Raw genomic sequence first — 19,959 nt, 5'->3', positions numbered from 1 at the left:
TAAGGGGGGTCACAGGGTCGGGGGGGAGGGGGAGCTCAAGGGGTGGGGCACAGAGTGGGGGGGGTAAGAAGTGGAGAGGGGGCAGAAGGAATTGGGGGGTGCGGGGTGGAGGGGGCACGAAATTGTGGGGGGGGGGTCATAGGGTGGGGGGGTATGGGGGGCACAACGCATGGGGGTTGCAGGGGGGGCACAAAATTGCGGGGTGGGTACAGAGTGCGGGAGGGGCAAAATTAATGGGGGGGGCACAGGGTTGGGGAGGCACAGGGATGGGGCGGTCAGAAGGTGGGGGGGCACAGGGTGGGGGGTGTTCAAAATTGGGGGGGGGTACAGGAGTATGTATGGGGGGAAGGTCTGGGGGGGTTAGTATGGGGACATGGTGGGGATCTGTATGGGGGGGTCTGCATGGGGGGGTCTGTATGGGTGGGAAGGTCTGGGGGGGTCTGTATGGGGAGGGGTCTATATGGGGGGGTCTGTATGGGGAGGGATCTGTATGGGGGGGGGCATTGGGGCTTTGTAGGGGGAGCAGCAGGAGCCCTCTAGGGAACCTTGATGGGGGGGGAGGCTTTAAATATCCCCGGGGCGATCTGTGAGAAGCCAAGGAGCATCTATAGGGAGCTGGGGGGGCCTAGCAAGAGGGCGTTATAAATTCTAGCCCCCCCCTCCCCTTTTCCACCCCAGCCCCCCTTCCATGCTGCTGCCCCTGCTGCTGGCCCCCCCTGGATACTATGGAGGTGACGCGGCTCCGCGGCGTCTCACTGAGCAGTGAGTGACCCCCCCCGAGCCCCCCCACATGAGGACACCCCTCCTTAACCCCCCCCAGACCATCACTTCTGAGGAATCCCAGCCTTTCACCTGCCTGGACGGTTCCTCCACCATCACCTTCAAGTGGGTCAACGACGACTATTGCGACTGTCGCGACGGCTCTGACGAACCTGGTGAGCCCCCCCCCCGCTCCCTCCCCTCCCCCAGAAGCAGTCTGCAGGGGCTTTGACCCCATCCCCACAATGGGGGAACCCCACCGGGTGGCCCCCCCACACCCTGTGCCCCCCCATCCCCAAAGCTCTGTGCCCCCCCCCAGAATTTTGCACCCCCCCCCCGCACCCCCCAATGTCGTGTGCCCCCCCTCACCTGCTGACCCCCCTATTCCTTGTGCCCCCCCCACTCTATGACCCCCCGTGCCCTTTGCCCCCCCCCACCGTGTCCCACCCCACATCCTGTGCCCCCCCCACAGTATTGTGCCCACCCGCCCTGCACCCCCCTGATGACCTGTGCCCCTCGTCACCTTCCACCCCCCCCCACCCTTGCCCCCCCTCCCCCCGACCCTTCTCCACCCCAACACCCTTGGCCCCACACCCTGTGCCCCCCCCACACACAATTTTGTGCTCACCCGCCCTGTGCCCCCCCTCACCTTGCAAACCCCCCAATCCCTCTGCAGCCCCCCACCCTTCACCCCCACCCCACCCTTAGCTCCCCTCTCCACCCTTCACCCCCCCACACACATCCTTAGCCCTCCCCTCCCCCCATCCTCTGCCTCCCCCCCACACCCTGTGCACCCCATCAATTTTGTGCCCCCCCCGCCCTGCACCCCCCCCTCCTCAGGGTTGTCCTCCCTGATCCCCCCCTTCCCCCCACCTGAGGGACCTCAGCCTGCCCCAATGGCCATTTCCACTGCACCAATGCTGGGTACCGACCCCAGAACATCCCCTCTGCCCACGTCAATGATGGCGTCTGTGGTGAGTGGGGGGGTCGTTGTGGGTTTTTTTTGGGGGGGGGGAGGGGGGGTGGGATCAAAGTGTCCCTTGGGGGTTAATTTGGGGGTCTGGAGGGGCTCTGAGGCCCACAAAGCTCTGTGTGGGGTGGAGGGGGGTATGGAGAGGATGTGGGGTCCTTGTGGGGTGGGGGCGGTCCTTGGGGGGTGGTGGTTGAGGACATTTGGGTCTCTTGGGGGGCGGGGGGGGACAGGGCAACATAACGAAGTGTTCCTGGGGGGTTAATTTGGGGGGCTGTGTAGGGGATGGGGGGTCCTGGAGGGGCACTGAGATCCTCTGTGTGGGGTGGAGGGGGGTGTGGGGGTCCTATGTGGGGCGGGGGGGGTCCTTGGGGGCTGTGGTTGAGGGTTTAAGCTCCCCCTCAGGAACCCGAGACCCTGGAGGTGAGTGAGAGGCTCTGGGGAATGGAAGACCTCCCTGCAGTCAGGGAAGAGGTGGTCCGGGAGCGCCTCGGCAGCACCAACGTTCACCAATCCATGGGAGCCGATGGGATGCATCCACGGGAGCTGAGGGAGCTGGCAGAGGTGATTGCTGAGCCGCTTTCGGTCATCTTTGGGAGGTGTTGGAGGACGGGGGAAGGTGCTTGAAGACTGGAGGAGAGCCAATGTCACTGCGGTCTTCAAAAAGGGCAAGAAGGAAGAATGTCACTGCGTGGGGGGGTTTTGTATGGGGGGGGGGTCTGCACAGGGACATGGGGGGGTCTTTATGGGGCTGGTCTGGTCTGTATGGGGATATGGGGAAGGGATTTGTATGGGGACATGGGGAGGGGGTTTGTATGAAGGAGGTCTGTATGGGGGGGAAGCTGGGCAGGGGGTCTGTATTGGGGAGGGGGTCTGTATGGGGGGGTCTGCATGGGGATATGGAGGGGGTCTGCGTGGGGGGGGTCTCTATGGGGGAGAAGGTCTGGGGGGGTTTTATGGGGAGGAATCTGTATGGGAGGGACATTGGGGCTTTCTAGGGGGAGCAGCAGGAGCCCTATAGGGAACCTTGGGGGGGGGGGGAGGGGGGCTTTAGATATATAATATATATATTATTAGATACATAGATAGATAGATAGATAGATAGATACATAAGATCATAGTTAATTCTGAAGGCATATGCCTTTAATGCCACAGGATCTAAGTTAATGCTGAAGGTATATGCCTTAATTCCATAGGGTCTAAGCTAATTCTAAAGGCAAAAGCCTTTAATGCCATAAGATCTAAGTTAATTCTGAAGGCATATGCCTTTAATTCTATAGGATCTAAGTTAATTCTTTTGGCATGTGCCTTAATTCCATAAGATCTAAGTTAATTCTGAAGTTATATGATTTAATTTCACAGGGTCTAAGTTAATTCTTAAGGCATATGCCTTAATGCCATAGGGTCTAAGTTAATTCTAAAGGCATATGCCTTAATTATATAGAATCTAAGTTAATTCTGAAGGTATATCCCTTTAATTACATAAGATCATAGTTAATTCTGAAGGTATATGCCTTTAATTGCATAGGTTCTAAGTTAATTCTGAAGGCATATGCCTTTAATTCCATAGGGTCTAAGTTAATTCTGAAGGCATATGCCTTAATTATATAGGAAATAAGTTAATTCTGAAGGTATATCCCCATAATTACATAAGATCATAGTTAATTCTGAAGGCATATGCCTTTCATTCCACAGGATATACGTTAATTCTGAAGGCAAATGCCTTTAACGCCATACGATCTAAGTTAATTCTGAAGGCATATGCCTTAATTCCACAGGGTCTAAGTTAATTCTGAAGTCATATGCCTTAATTCTATAGGATCTAAGTTAATTCTGAAGGCAAATGCCTTTAATTCCATAAGGTCTAAGTTCATTCTGAAGGCATGTGCTTTTAACTCCATATGGTCTTAGTTAATTCTGAAGGCATATGCCTTTAATTCCATACGGTCTAAGGTAATTCTGATGGCATATGCCTTAATTCCATACGGTCTAAGTTAGTTCTGCAGGCATATGCCTTTAATTCCATAGGGTCTAAGTTAATTCTAAAGGCATATGCCTTAATTCCACAGGATCTAAGTTAATTCTGAAGGCATACGCCTTTAATTCCATAGGATCTTCGTTAATTTTGAAGGCATATGCCTGATTTAAATTTAAATAAATATATTATTTGTTTATGTATGCCTTATTAAATGTAAATAAATATGTTTATATTCATATGCCTTAATGAAATGTAAATAAGTATATTATATTATAGTATTTACATAATATATAAATAGACGTTTTTGTGTGACTCTACCAATAAACAATGTTGTGATCGGGCAGTGAGTTGGAATGCTTTTCTGTGACTTACGTTCTCATTTGATCTCTTTAGTTTTCTGTGTAATCAATGATGATACAATTGCTATAATTTGGAAATATACAAGAGAGTTTGGCGAAGCAGGTTATGACACCAAAAAGAATAGATAAAGGGCTTACCCTTATCCTGGGCTCACTGCAGCACTGCACAGGAGGGATCTCCAAAGGAGACTCTTCGCCGCTGGCTGTCAGCTCTTCAATGGGGTCCAGGAGAGGCGCAGCCAGGCTCCATCCCTCCCAGCAGCGCATTGCCTTCACTGTGCTCCCAGGGCTGATCAGCGCTCGCCTCAGGTGATCGACCAGAGGTTCAGGCTGTGATTCAGCAGCTCCCATACAGCCTTCACAGTAAGATACCTCGTGGAATCAGCATTTCCACTACAACGGTCTAGGCTCATCGATCCTTGAGCGCTGGCCAAGCAGGTGGCTTCTGCCAAATGCTTCTCCCACTGCTTTAATGTTCTTCCCCGCATTGCCTTCCACATCGTTTCAACAACCCACTGCACCGTTGGATTTTACCTGCAGCTGGTGCATGCAAGGGAATAGGAGATAAGCCCACTGGATGCCAAGATCTTGGGCCCAAATATTTGCAAGGGAACTTTCAAAGTGTGTCCCCCCGTCTGACTCAATTCTTTCACTGTAGAGAAGACCTAAAATATTCAATCCAGCCACTGTTTTGTGTGCACCTATCTATCTATCTATCTATCTGCTCCATTCCATTTCATCTTACCCATAAGTCTTGTTAAGCACACATGTAGAAAGCAGGGTTGTTCAGCTGTGCCCTTCCCCAGGTCACTCTGCTCTCCTCAGACCCCCAGCTCTGTCCCAGAAGCATCTTTCATCAGCCCTGCCTAGAAAGAGCTGCCTGCTTTTGCAGCACAAATGGACTAGTTCATGGTGAACTCCCGGCTTCCTCATGCCTGGAACAACTCCATGGGCCTGCTCAGCCATCTGCACCAACCCTGGATGCTGTTTGTCTCCACAAACAGCACCCCTACCACCGCATCTTCTTTCCAGAGGTATGTTCCCCCATCTCCGACTAAGAGAGTGAATCTGCTCTGGATCTTCTCCTTATACACAGCAAACGGAATGCCAGAGCAGCACCAGAAGGGAGAGTCCAGTTTGTTTTCTGCTCCAAAGCCACGCTCGGGATACAGCTGGGACTCCTGTGCTTGTTGTTAGCTACAGAGAGGCAGGGCTTTGTTCCAGAAGAGCCACCCAGCTCCACGCTGGGCCTGCTTTTCTGACAGCTCACGAGAACTTTTGAGCCCTGGGCTATTAGGACCAGCAGTGCCCAGCAGTGTAGATGCGTGCCTTGCTTGAGCGCACGGCAGATGCTGGCCTTGCACAATGGTGCTTCAGCACACACCCACCAGGATGGAGCAGCTTGATGCTCTCTGGCACACGTGAGCCTCTGCCTCCTGCAGGCCGTATTTCCGATGGCTGCATGCTGCTTTGCTCTGCTCTGTACTTATGGCCTGTGGCTGGGCAGAAGTCCTGTCTGCATGGAGTGGTATTTCCATTACTTTCTAAGCATTTTCTCTCAGCAAAATTTCTGTTAACTGCTTCTGAGCACACTGTGTTACGAAGCACAGTCCCCTTCGGATTGATTTCAGCTTTGCTAGAATAATGTTAATTATGAAGTCTTCCTGTCGATTTATAGGAGGAAGTGTTTGGGGAGTGCTGTGGTTTTCCCCATGTGGTGCTGATGGGTCAGAGTGAAGACATCATGCAAGAGTAACACAGGTGTGTCTGAAATGTTGCTGGAGGCAGCTACATGCAAAGACAGCATCAGAGCTGAAATCAGGGGGTGCAGATCTGAGAGGGGAATGCTTGAAAAGTGGCTATCTGATCAAGTATCTGTGCATTTGGTTTAAAACTACGCCCCACTTTGTATTCTCTGATTCTAGGCATGGACAGAGACCACATTACCTCCAATTCCTCCCCCGGAATGACGACAAAGCTTTGCTCTCACAAAGCAGCTGGCTTCAGCCCCATGGGTTGCCTGCAGCCTCCGATCTGCAGCAAACATTCTGCTGCCAGAGGACACAGCAGAGCCAGCTCTACTCATTGCAGCAGATAGAAAAACATCTCCGCGCTCTTTTGCACTGCTTTCAGAAATGTTAGCTAGGCTAACTACTTTTTGTAGACAGGAACTGGCTTATCCAATGGTGAGTCGTCACCTGTGACTGTTTCAAATAAAGAAGATCTTTTAAATCTGTTTTGCAAACTGACAATAAAATCCTATTTGAGCTTTTGTACAGTGGAATGGCTGCTTGTGCTCTGCCTGCCCAGTCCTGCAAACTGCACCTGCACCCACCGCCTCATCCACTTACCTTACCATCATAGCAACATTGTTCAGTGTTTCTTCCTCCAGTCAGAAAGGTACTTCAACACCTTCATTAAGCAGGAGCTTAGTGAGACTGTGATTTACTTTGTGTTCTCCTGGTGCTAGGGCATCAGTAAGCAGAGCACCGTGCAAACAAGTCCCCCGCAGTTCGAGCAGGATGGCGCCCACAGCAGCTTTGTCTCCTGGAGGCAGGGACAGATGCATCCAGGTGTGAGGTAGGGGAGGGGTGGAACAAGGGGTGGGGGAGGGAGAGGAGGAGGAGGATGGGACAAACGTGCCATTCATCTTGCACACCTTCCATTATTCGTGAAAGGTTGCGAGCTGGAGAGACAAGCTGCAGATACACAATTGATCAGTTCGCTCTCATGAAACGCTCCTCCATCTTCAGTTACTCTGTCTCACTTCCACGGCCACAGCATCCATAGCCCACAGGATCGGGACATCGGGGCCCTAGATACTCTGAGAGTTCATTCAGTGCAGAAATAGAAATGACAGCTGCTGTAGGTTAGCAGTGTGTGCTGCCCTAGGCAGAAATAAGTCTCTAGAGAAATCAAGACACAACGGCTATTGCTTCACAATCACCTGGAAAGCATAAAATCTGGTAATTCACCAAGCGCAGTATAGTGCGTTAAACAGAGAAGTGCAGGAGTGGGAAACAGTTCTGGGCTGATCCAGCTCTGGGGAGGAGGGCATCACTTGAACGTAACAGCAACAAACCAACAAACAGAAGAATAAAATAGAAAAATTTGCCTTGCTTGCACACAGAACGGAGCAGAGTGATGGAGAATTTTCTTTTCACACAAGATCAATGGACGAGCAAGAGACGAATAAGAGGCAGCAGCCTGAGTGACGGCTGGGCACAGACAAGTTCCCCTGCTGCTGCTGGTGGCCGGAGCCCATTTCCAGGAGGAGCAGCCAGGAGATGTGCTGAGCTGGGAGTCAGACCTGCTGGAACCTGGGGGTTGAAAGCAAGAGTTGAGATGGTGCACCAGCTGTGCTGTGCTTCTTTGGGAAAAGAGGCATGAAATTAAAGTTAGATTCCCCAGGAGAACACAGGAACCACGTGAAATTCATTGTAACACAACTTCAAAAGCATCACAGATGAAACATCTGTGGATCACGGGTTTATTTTTAATGACACAGCTCTGGAAAACAGAAGTTACTTTTTTGATACAGCATACATTATGTACCTTAATTTAAAAGGATCTGTGAAGGTACGCTGCATAAATATTATTGTGAAAAGATGTTTATTTCTCAGAGATTAACTTTGTCGTGTTTTTTTTATTCAGCCAATTAAGTAAAAAAAGTATAGATGAGCATCATAACAGTTCCCCTTCCAGATTACCTCACTGTAACTACTGCAGCCGGAAGAGGAAACCGAGCCACGCCTCCTCAAAGGTTCAGCAGCTTTGACAATAATGCCATTCATCATCTCAGAATGAAAACCTCACCTCACTCACACGGACGCTGTGCAGTGCTTTGGCAATGGAGCAGCTGGTTCTGCTTTGGAACAAAACTGTTGTATGTAATGCCAGACAGTGGGAGAGCAATGCATGCCCTGATGGCACTGCACAGCCAAAGCACTGCATGACATTGCTGAGATGCACACATACCCACATGCACCTGCAGACACACGTCCAAGTTCCCGTGTAGATACACTGTGCGCGTCCAAAAGCAACACTGGAAAACTGCAGCAGTTAATTATATTTTTTAAACACGTAAACTTGTAATAGTTTGACCTCATTACTACAGGATTACTAATTAAGTTTTCTGCAGTGCAACTCAATACGATGCACTGAGTGCAGACAAGTTCAGGTTTTGCTACCAAGGAGACTAATTTTGGATTTCATGGGAAAGGACCAAACACAGGATCACCACAGCTCTGGCAAAGCACAAACAAACCTGTTGCCACGTGCATGCGAACAAATGAGGACATTTCTGTTTGTATTTGATTTGTTTCACGCACTGCTTCAGAAATGGCTAGCTTAACTGCTTGCACTCATGCTCATTTTGATACGCTTCAACAAGCAACCAATCTGTAAACCATTAACAGGCTGAACTACAAAAAAAGGGGGCTCCTGTGTTTCAAGGTGAAGAACCCACTGACTGAGCTTCAAACCACATTCATGTCCTGTGAGAAGAACTGTTCCAGGTGGCGTGTGAAGTTCTCTGGGAAAAGTCCTTTACAACCATTCACATCTCTGTGCTGAAGCCACTCAGATTCCTTAATGCCTGTCAAGCAGCCTCCTGAAAGAGAAAAGACAGAGCATCTTCAGGGTCAGCTCTCTCCCATTCTTTCTACATACTCCAGGCCTGGAGAAGTTTGAGAGTCACATGGCTAAAAGAAGTGGTGATTTGTTACACAGCACACTCTGATTTTGCACAGATTGTTTTCTCTGTTCTGCCATGGTTTTGTGAGACTGTGAGCACATTAGATGGCCTTTATCCCACCTAACCTCCAACTGAACTGAACATTGGATCATCAGCCTCTGGAGTCATCCAGTGTCACAGCAAACCTGCATTTGTGCAAATGCACGTGGAGATGTTTTCAAAGTTCTCACAGCAATATTGGGATACTTACACAGTAAGAGCACAGCAGTGTGCTAGAATCATTATAGAATGCCACAGATGAGGAGAAAAATCCATGTTTTCATCTGATTATTTTTTTCTGAGAGTTCTTTTCTCTCGTTCCTGTATTGACAGTCAGAAGAAATAACAGTTCTTGTTTTCTCTGCCTTCACAATCGCTAGAAACTAAAAGTCAGTTGATACTCAACAACCTTTTCCAGAAATTCCTGGAAGCTTCAGCCTAAGCCAGATCTTGACGTGCAACGCTGCAATCCAAATCCATCAATCCAAAGGAAGATTTCTTACTGGAAAGTGCTGGTTCTCCTAAGTGCTATCCATTTCACCTGGAATAAAACCCACGCAGTATTTTTGCAGTGATCAGCCTATTTTCATCTCACCACATGGCTAACTCTGTGCTTTGTTCCTTTTAAGAACAGGAGTCAGAGTAAAGTGATGATTAGCAGGGAATTTCTAATGCTGATTCATTATTATTCTACAGACAGTACAGAGAGAGATGGAGTAACTGGCAGCACGTTTTTGAAGCTCACCTTTTGGAAAACCTGAGGTGGGGGAACTGAAGTTTTCTACCATGGACAGAGTAGATTCTGCTCAGGACTGAAGTTGTAATGGATGATGACTTCAACTCAATAATTACGGATGAAAGTTGGAGTCACTGGCTGGGATGAGTTGGCTTTGCACAGGGAGCACAGGCTGACAGCACTAGCTATCTCAGAATGATGGTTTTAGATCAATTTTGCAGGAGGAAAAAGAACCAAGATCAAATACTCTCTGAAATCAACAAATTATCCGGTAAAAGAGAAAAATTGAGTTCTAGGTGATGTGAAACACGAAGGGCAAATATGCAGTAGTAATACAGATATGAGCAGAGCGATCTCAGCAACATGAATACATGGAGCTTTATTTTCTCCATCACTGCACACAGTTCACTCCAGTGAACGCTAATGGGATTTGGATGCACACCACAAGAGAAAAACAACCAATGGATTCACCAAGGGAAGGTTATATAGATTTAATACAAAACATGATAAGAAAAAATAACTGAGGACAGCCTATTTTTATATCCTTAGAGTAGGTTCTGCAAATACTGACAATGAAATCAGCTCAACAGCCCAAGAGGTGAGACACAGCACAGTTTGAGTAAGCATAAGAGCATCTGTCCCTACAAAATAACAAAGTGTCCCAGTGAAAAGGAAAATAAAATAATCTTTTATTCAGAAACAACAGTAAAAAAGAATCAGAAACCAAAGCAATTACTTGTCTCTTGTATTAAGAGAGAGTTCAGCTTAGATAACAAACAGTCTCTGGCTCTCCAAACACGCGCTGACAGCATTTGGGCATGTTTGAAGAACTGCTCTTCATTCGGAGCAGAGACCTGGCTGTCTCACTGTGCAGGTCCAGAGCCCAACCTCCCAGCCCCCAGTTCAATGGGATGCTTTTCATCAACACTTCCTGCCACTGCAGCCACAAAGTGGCTCGTACGAATTGTACAAGATGGGCTGCTCTTAAAGAGGAGCTAAAAAATTCATTCACTTGACTGCAAATCAATAGAACGTGTGGAATTAAATCGTTTAAAAATTAACCTGAAACACGCTGTTAAGACAAAATAAAACATCTTAAATGACACTGAACTGTTGGGTTCTTGCACCAAGGACAAAGCGATTGCTGGTGCAGCTCAGGAGCACAGCTGTGTGAGGCTCAGGTCCCAAGAGGCACACAGGACATACAGGAACACCTCTGTGCCATTGGGCTGCAGGACAGAACTGTTGGTGTGCAGTCTCAGTGCTCTCTCTGGGCAAATGCATATTTCCCCAGATCTCCATGTAAAACTCTGAACATGTGGGGAAATACAGTCAGTTCTGACCCAGTGTTACAACAAAATGATAGCAGGATGCACAATTTGTAAGCCATCTTCTGTATTCAGCCTGTGTCTGTATGTAAGCCTGTATAAAATTCACTACAAAGCAACATAAAAGAGCCCTAAAAAAATGAACCGAAGTTGGATCCTGCTGGCAGTACATACCTGGGACTTCAGCTTAGTTAGCTGTGCTGCTTGGTCACAAATCAAACCAAGTAGAAGGGCAAAATAAGAATGTTGGTCTTTTCTAACAGTAAAGACGTTTTGAACCAACATTTCAAATTAACTCTAAAGAGTGAGAAGGAAACTGAGACAAAGGGAAACATTAGCAAAAGAAATAACTAATCACGTTGTTGTTACCTGATCAGCTGTGGTCTCAGAAGGAATTACTAGTGCCATATCCCCTCCATTTAAACTAAGCTCATCACCGTTAGCTGCCTCCAAATCATGCAGAACTTCAACCTAAAGGAAATACCATATGTACAGAAATGATCAAAACAGAGACACTGTGAAAAAAGAAAAATGTGCTCTTTCACTTCTTTCTTTATGGAAATATATGGCCATCGACACGTACGTTCAAGCTGTTCATGTTCACATCAAAGTTTCTAGTCACAGTTTATGAAACAGGTACAGCTTCAGTAAATCTTCCTGAAACTACTGAAAGAAACCAAACCTCCTTTCCCAAGGTTGCAGAATCCCACAGGTGCTGCCTCTTGGACAAGTCCTGGTCCATTATTCCTACCGTGCAAGGAACTTGCCTTCATTTCCCACTATCATGCCTAGACCTCAGGAGAGGGATGGCAGGATTTTGCTAATAAGCTTGGAAAAGAATCACAGGAAATGTCCCTTCAGACCCTTCCTTATGCTGTCTGCTGGATGCTGTGATTGATGTAAGCATCCCTGGAAATTAGAGTACAGCACCAGTTTCAGTACAGGATAAAAGAAGTTAGCAATGGGAACCACAGCTCCTGTTTGTCCTGGAAAGAACTCCCATTCACTGGCAGATAGGAATGCCAAAAACATCTCTCTGTCAAAGAGGTGATCATTAAAACATTGTGGGGTTAGCACACTGTCCTGAACAGACCATTTAACTAAATAGCTCTTCCTCCTGAAGAGAGGCACTACCCTAGTTTTCTCAAAGCACAGACAGTTCCGTGGTCACTGCAATAATGAAACAATACAGCATCGAGAACCAGATGGCAGTCGTGCATTCTGCTGCTTCTTATTTACGTTTGACTCAAGGAAGCGTGACAAAAAACAAGAGATGAACAACAGATGAGCAGGTCTGCACCAAAACTGCACAATTCTGGTCACTCTAACCTTAATGCCATTCTCACTGTTTGCTGAAAATCTTGACCAGTGACCTTGGATCAGAAGGAATGGCATATTTATGGAGTGCTATGGGACTAACTAGTCTGAAGTATGCAAACGACAGCAGGAAGCACATAAAGTTCATCTAGCCTCAAGGAGCGTTTCTCCTGCTCACTGATTCTGAAGTGAAGGAACCTTGAGAACCAGGAATCTCTGTGGCTCTTACCAGCCAAGGAGAGGATTTCCCTGCAGCTTCATTAAGCTTTTCTGCCTGAATACCCTAACAGTTCGTCGGGACAGCAATACTAAGGACATGAAAGGACACTTCAACTTCATTACAGTGAATTGTTGAAGTCCCACAGATTTCAACAGGGCTGGAACTTCCTCTACAGATTCTCAGGCCAGAAAAATGCCTTTTTGGTACTGTTAGCAAACGATCCTATGATACTGCTGACTAAATCCCTGGCAGTGGAATTTTACTTAAAAGATTCACTGTCAGTACTGATTTGGCGAGATGAAAGGAGACCTCTAATGACTCTTACAGCTACAGAGGGATATAACCAGCAAAATCCAAGTGCAGAAAATATGTTTCTCAAAATTCATGTATGGAGAAAAAACAACCAAAGGTTGGGTGAGTGCATGTGCATGCAAGCACGTGGCTGTGAAACCAGGCGTCCTTTGGCCTCAGTAAACCATCGCAATGACTCAATTTTCACAGAAGCTAGATGTGAAAAGATGTCTAAAAGAACAGCAAACAAGTAGACCTTAAAGAGAAAGCCCGGTGGCATGTCAGAAGCTGTGCCTCCTGCTGACGCAGGCTGATCTTGAGAAGGTGCAGTCTGCACTTCTTCAGTTGGTTCCTGCTCACTTCCAACTTGGCAAGTTTCACTGTCAGTGCCTGAGTGCCCATCTCTGCTGCAGCATCTTCGGACTCGTTCATCATGACATCATGTTCTTCTCCTTCCCCTTCGTTGTTCGATGCTGGCTCCATTACTACTGAAGGGATGCTGCTGACCTTTTCCTAGAAAAGAAATAAGATACAACAAAAGCACCACAAGAGTATTTCCTACTTTATTTCAAGTTGAAAAACACGTTTCTTTACTTCTGCTGCAGGTGGGATTCTTACCTCAAGACAGAGATCAATAATTGTGCAGAAAAGTCAAAGTTCTAAGAGCTTAGAGGAACACAAGGTGCAAAGCAGAAGTGACCTGGACCTCTTTCAGGGCTGTCCCAGTGTCCGGTGTGAAATCCATCACACGCTAGAGCACCTTCAGGACTGAGGGAGGTTGTTGCCAAGAGCCATGGCACACATTACTGTGCAAGACTTACTATGGGATGTTTAAGGGAGAAAGCAAAAGCAGCGGGTGGGTTGAGGTGACACCTCAAGTCATCGAGAGCGACCAAGGGACTCATTTTATGGTGCAACAATACAGCGCTGGGCAGAAGAAAATAACATCGAATGGCGATTGCACCTGCCATATAATCCAACGGGGGCAGGCCTCATCGAACGTTATAACGGTATTCTTAAGGCTGCCCTGAAGACAGACTCCCAGTCCCTGCAGGGGTGGACAAAAAGACTGTATGAAACCCTGCGGGACCTGAAAGAAAGACCTCGAGACGGCAGACCCAGTGCCCTGAGAATGTTGCAGACAACATGGGCCACCCCGCTTAGGATCCAAATTACGGGCACTGATCATCAGGTAAGACCCCAGATTGGTAACAAAAATAATCCTCCGCTCCCTGCCCCTGAGAATTTAGATCCGGGTACCCATAAAATGAAATGGCCCTGGAAGGTGCAGGTAGGACCCGAATGGTGTGGCCTACTTGCACTTTGGGGGAGACTATTGGAGGTGGGAGGCTCAGCAGTCCCTCCAGTAACAGGTACATGGCCTACTGATACTGTGGTCAACACTCCGATCTTTATTGCTAAAGGGACCCCCATCGTGTCCCTGTGGCAGATCAGGACACCTCCTTTGGTGCCTGATATCGTTACGCACCGCAGACCAGAAGGTGTGGTACAGGCGGCCAGGACGTGCCCCAGTACAGGCGGAAGTGTTGACCCAGGATAGAAATACGGCCTGCATCTCGCCCTGGAGAGCAGACCTTCCCCTCCGGGTACCTCTGAAACATCTGTGTTACCCCCCGTGAGTCTGTGAGCCTTCAGGATCACTGGAAGGAACAAAATGCCATCAAGCGTTCCAGTGTTGCTGTCAGATCACGTACAACACCCGGCGACGGTCTGCATGGGACTGATGGAACATAGCACGGACCTGCACCTCAGGACCTCATGCCTCCAGTCACATCATCGAGCACTGGCCCATAGAAGAGTATGGACATCCACTGATCGCCACTCGTCTTGAATTGTACCAACACACATCACGATAAAACTGTGTAAGTGTCGCGATATAGAGGATCTCTGAAAAGGGAAAGCCTACCCTTTAGTTAACCTGACCATGGTTCACGCTGTGAAGGGGTGGAGCGTATGGGAACTGCTGAGTCACGGCCTGAACCTCTGATTGATCACCTAAGGTGAGCAACAAGTCAGCCAGAGAAGCACAGGTGAAGGCAATTCCTCCTAGATCCAATGAAGAGCTGCATACCAGTGGGAAAGAATCTCTTCCGGAGATTGCCTCTAGTGGAGTTTTGTGGGTGAGCCCAGCATAAGGGTAAGACTTTGATTAATTCCCTTTTGTTATCATAGTCTGCATTGCCTAACTCTATTCTTTATTTTGTGATTATAATATCTTAATATACACAGGTGAAAGTGCAAGAGGGCTGCAAGCCCTCCAGCAGGGTCTGCCAGGGCTGCAAGCCCTCCAGCAGGGTCTGCCAAGTCCCTCTGCTCTCTGCAGTGACACACAGAGCAGAGCAAAGCCCACCATTTTGCAGCATGTGAAAGCTGGATCCCTGGTGGCAATAGAAGTGGTTGTTGGGAGATGCTGGGAGATAGACACTGAAGCTTGGTGACCTGCAGGGAAGGGATAAGGAGAAGCAGAGAAATGGCTGCCTCCCCTCAGCATTCTGACCTTAAACCATCCCCAGGGTATGCATCCTGGAGAACAGCTGCCCTGTTTTTTGAGAAGTTTCTCTTCTTGTACAGAAAATCAGTGGCTGTTGGACCACAGGGAAAGAGATGGAAGAAAATGCAAGAGAGGTCTTGTACCAGGTCAGGCGTTGATTATCCTGATATTACTTGTAGAATAGGAGGGAACATCACAACTGTTTCCAAGAAGCTGTTACCACATTGCCCACCCCCATTGCTCATTACTGTGACTTGTAGCGGACTTTCCAAAACACAGTCTGAACCAATACATGAGCACGAGTGCCTGGTGCAGGAGAGAGACGAGGCTGCCTTCCTCAGCTCCCCCCCGTCCACATCCCTCCCTGCACTCTGTTTTGCCTCTGTTTGTTCTGCACCCCCTTGCCTGGTTCACAATTAAGTGAAATGCCATTCTGAAACGACTCTAAAGAAACGTGTTCCACATCGCTCATCTTCCTCAGTGCCACACTGTATAATCAATGACTAGTAAGATGCTATAATGAGGAGAGAAACAAGAGAGTTCGACAAAGCAGACTACGATAACAAAAAGAGAACAAACAGAAGGCTTACCCCTACCCAGGGCTCACTCACAAAACTCCAGCAGGGCCAATCTCTAGAAGAGCTCCTTCCCCACTGGCAGCCAGCTCTTAAATACATCCAGGAGGGCAGCACAGCTGAATTGCCTTCCCTGTGCTCCTCTGGCTGACTCATGGCTCGCCTCAGGTGATCAATCAGAGGTTCAGGCTCTCACTTAGCAGTTCCCATATGCACACCTAAACATTTCCTGAACGCCTCCAGGGAATCTGACTGCAGTCCCTCCCTGGGCAGTCTGTCCAGGGCCCAACCACTCTTTTGGAGGAGTTTTTCCTAAGGTCCAGCCTGAAAGAACTCCTGTTGCTCTCAAGGTTCTTTCATTTCTTCACAGAGCTGTTTCAAAATCTTCATCTGGGAGGGAGCACCTGAACCTAATGAGATTCAGCAAGGTCAAGTGTAGGGTGTTGCACCTGGGTCAGGGCAACCCCAGATATCTGTGCAGGCTGGGAGAAGAACTCATGGAGGGCGGCCCTGCTGAGAAGGACTTCGGTGTCCTGGCAGACAAAAAACTTCACCTGAGCCAGCAGTGAGAGCTGGGCTTGTTCAGCCTGGAGAAGAGAATGCTCTGGGGAAACCTGATGTGGCCTTCCAGTAATTAAATGGGAACTTATAAGCAGGAGGGAAGGGTGGTGCTATAAAGACTATAAACTATAAAGACTAGAATGTCTTGAACCTCAACAAAACAATTTCAAAAGTCAGACGGACTCTGTCATAGAAGCTTGTTACGTGAGAGCAAATCTGACTGCAGGAAAATCAAAACCCTTTCGTGGTGACTTTGGTAAGTAACGTGCAGCAAACACAACAGGCATAATGTGTCCTGATTAAAAAACAAACAGAAAAGGACAGGTGCCTGTATCAGATGTCCATGGCAGCAGAGGATCTTCCAGAAGAAGGAGGCAGCAGAACCTTATGCTCACACTGCAGTACAGGAGCAGAAAACTACCGGGAAGCTCTGGGTTCCTCTCGGGAAGGCAAAACTGCACAGAGATGCACCAGCTGGGCTTGGCAGTGCCCTCCCACCCTCAGATTTCCTGCACACAGCTTCACGCCGCTCCCCTTCACCCTGTCCTACCTCAGAGACCCAAGGAGCACTGATTTGGTACAAAGCACAGCAGTGTCGCATTAACATGCAAGTTGTGTTTTCATTGTCAGGGGTATTACAGCCCAAAGGTTGTAATAAAGTTCACGTAAAGGAGGATAAAATACGGATGTTCCATGTACAAAAGCAAAGAGGAAAGGTTGTGAGGGGGTTTCCCCGTGAGAAGTACGATTTCAGAAAGGGACACGTGCAGAGAACCCAGAGGGATATCGAGGCAAAGGTAACAGTGACTGCTACAAAACCAATGGTGCAGAGAGAGAATTCACTGCCAGGAGTAGCTCAGTGCAGTGATAAGGATTCACAGCCATGGCTGCAAGGTTGTGTTTTAATTAAAAATGCTAATTGGAAACAATCTGGATTTCTGAGCTAACTGTACTTTTAGTAGGGGGGGATTGCTACACAGTGCTGCAAAAGAGGGGTGCAACAAGGGGCACAGCAGTGGGGGCTTGTGCACAAAGGAAGCGATGCAAAGCCTCATGCAAACCAGAGGGCTGTGAGAGATGGCAGGCTTTTGGGGCCAAAACAACAAAGTGGGGAGGAGGGCACAGGAAGGGGAAGCAGGAATGGGAACTGGTGGGGGAGGAGGAGGAAAGCAGTGTGGCTGAAGTGTGCAAGATGGGATGGTGCGTTTGCACAGCAGGTGGAAGGGTGGTGGGCTGCACACGTGTGTGTGGCACAGGGGGTGGAGCAGAGTGCAGTGGCCAGGTCCTCCCTGGGCAACGTCAGGTGTCAGCAACAGTAGGAGCGCTTGGAGCACTGCCTCCAAAAACCGTGCCAGGATGGCGGGTTGGTGCTCCGAAGCTGCATAGGTTCTACTCTGGACCAGTAGGAGTGCAGCAGCTCATGGAATGCCACGGGACAAATCAGGCCATGCGCTCTTTGTCGATGTCTAATTGTGGCTGGTTTTTATTGACTACAACCAAACTCGGGGTGCAGAGTTGGCGGCACTCGGAATGCTGCCCTGTAACGCTGCGCGCTGCAGCGCTGCCTGCTGATGCTCGTCCTCTCAGTCCTTCAGCTGCAGCTTCTGCATCATCTCCACAAGGCTGTTCATTGCGCAGCACTGGAAAGAAACAAGGCAAGGAAACAGCACAGGAACAATCTGGGGAGATCTCCTTAAGCAAGTCTGATTAGGACACTTGCAGAACGGCCCCATGCAGCACAGCACGTTCCTGCCATTCAGGTCACTGTTGTTACTTCCCACAACAGCTGCCGATGGTAAGATTCATGCTCTGCTGGGGGAATGAGGTTTCCAAGGTCGCAGTGCCCGACATGGCAAGGCTCTTTATCACAGCAAAACCCTCCGGCCGTTACCAACATGCCCTTCTCAAGCCAGAGGAAGGCATCCAAGCTCCCCTGGGCAGCTCTCACTTACAGCTGACAGGGGCGTTGGTCTTGATGATCTCTAGAGGTCCCCTCCAACCCCTACAATTCTGTGATTTCCTCAAACACACAGCTGGGTGCTTTTCTATTACACTGCTTGCCCTGGGATTCTGCACTATCTGTCACATCCGACAGACGGAGGCACTGAGCACAGCAAGTGCCGTGTCTGCGCTCACCAAGGACTCACCTCCGCACGTGCAGCAGCAGCTCTCAGAGCAGCCTTCTTCAGTTCCACGCTCCTCTGTTTTTGTCGTTGTCTTCTCAGCCAATCGGAGCCGGAGGCGCTGCTGCTGACCAATCAGAGACTGGAGGCGGGCCGGAACTGCCGCTGAGCAATGAGAGGCACAGATGGACCGGAAGTGCCCCTAACCAATGAGAGGCCGGGGGCGGGGCAGAATGGCTGTGCGGGAGGGGCCTCGGGGTGCCCTCTGTTGCCATAGGGGATGGGATTGGGATTGGAGTTGGGATCGGGGATGTGGGATTGCGATTGGGATGAGGGATTGAGATCGACAGGTGGGTGACGGGCTTGGGATGAGGGACTGGGAATGAGATTTGGAATTGGGATTGGGATGTGGGAAATAGGATGTTGGATTGGGATGTGGAATGTGCGATTGGGATGTGGGCTGTGGGGGTGTGGATACGGGATGGGATATCAGGAATTGGGATATATGTGAGACGGACTTTGGATATGGGATGGACTTGGAATGGATATGGGATTGTAGAACCATAGGATTGTTCAGGTTGGAAAAGAGCTTCATGATCATCAAATCCAACCACAACCCAACCATACAATCGATCTGGTCTGTCCAGGTCCCTCTGCAGCGCCTTTCCCTCTGGCAGATCAGCGCTCCCTCCCAGCCTGGTGCCATGTGTGAACGCACTGAGGGTGCCCTCAATCCCCTCATCAAGATCATTGACAAAGGTGTTCAATAGGAGCGGCCGCAGTACCGAGCCCTGGGGGGCAGCACTCGCGACCGGCTGCCAGATGGAAAATCCTGCTGTGTGTACAGAGTCAGTTGAGTCCCTGCCTGAAGACAAAACTGGCAGGAGCCAAACAATGTGGGGCAGAAGAGCCATGGCATGGGAGGTATCTTTATGCCTATCTGCACAGCAGGCCCAGCTTCCCCTGCTTCACCCCTCCATGGGAACTGCCCCTGCTGGAGTCTCTTCTGGCCACAGTGAGCCAGGGCGATTCCCCTCCATCTACTCGTGCCTGCTGCCCATCTCCACGGCAATTCATGGGCAGCGCAGGAGAGCTGTGTGAAACGCCCTCTGCACCCCGCTGCACAAAGGACTGCAGGGAGAGAGGAGGGCTGGGGCTGCTGGTGGCAACTGAGGGACACGGCCATCTGTGATGCCCCATCCTGCCCCGTAGGGCATGGGGAGCTGCAGGGCTGGGACACAGCACAAATGACTGCAGGCAGAGATGTGGCAAAGAGAACACAAAGCTTTTAGTAACGTATCATAGAAAACAATGAGTAACAGCAATGACAGTAATCCTAAAATTCCCATCCCACAACAGTTGATGCCCAGATGACGTCCCATCCCACTGCCATGATGACTCCAGAGGACAGCTCGGTTCTGGAAAGGAGGGATGGGGACGCTGGCGGTGCCCCTGGAATGCTGCTGCTGCTGCTGCCTGGTGCTGTGGGCCGGCG

At 49.3% G+C, this 19,959-nt stretch overlaps 1 protein-coding gene across 1 annotated transcript; it reads left to right on the top strand.

Moving 5' to 3' along the window:
* Positions 1–688: 688 nt before the first annotated feature.
* PRKCSH (PRKCSH beta subunit of glucosidase II) lies at positions 689–18,633 on the top strand (the record flags this gene model as incomplete). Its single annotated transcript, XM_079551163.1, is given in 7 exon segments — positions 689–709; positions 711–762; positions 821–830; positions 832–935; positions 1,638–1,733; positions 14,657–14,714; positions 18,567–18,633. Coding segments are annotated over 7 exon segments (408 nt in total).
* Between the last annotated feature and the right edge of the window lie 1,326 nt (positions 18,634–19,959).

Source organism: Tetrao urogallus (genome assembly GCF_951394365.1).
Source record: "Tetrao urogallus genome assembly, contig: scaffold_38, whole genome shotgun sequence".
NCBI classification, from domain to species: domain Eukaryota; kingdom Metazoa; phylum Chordata; class Aves; order Galliformes; family Phasianidae; genus Tetrao; species Tetrao urogallus.
The sequence above is the reverse complement of the archived record's forward strand: the minus strand, read 5'-3'. Positions and strand labels throughout refer to the sequence as shown.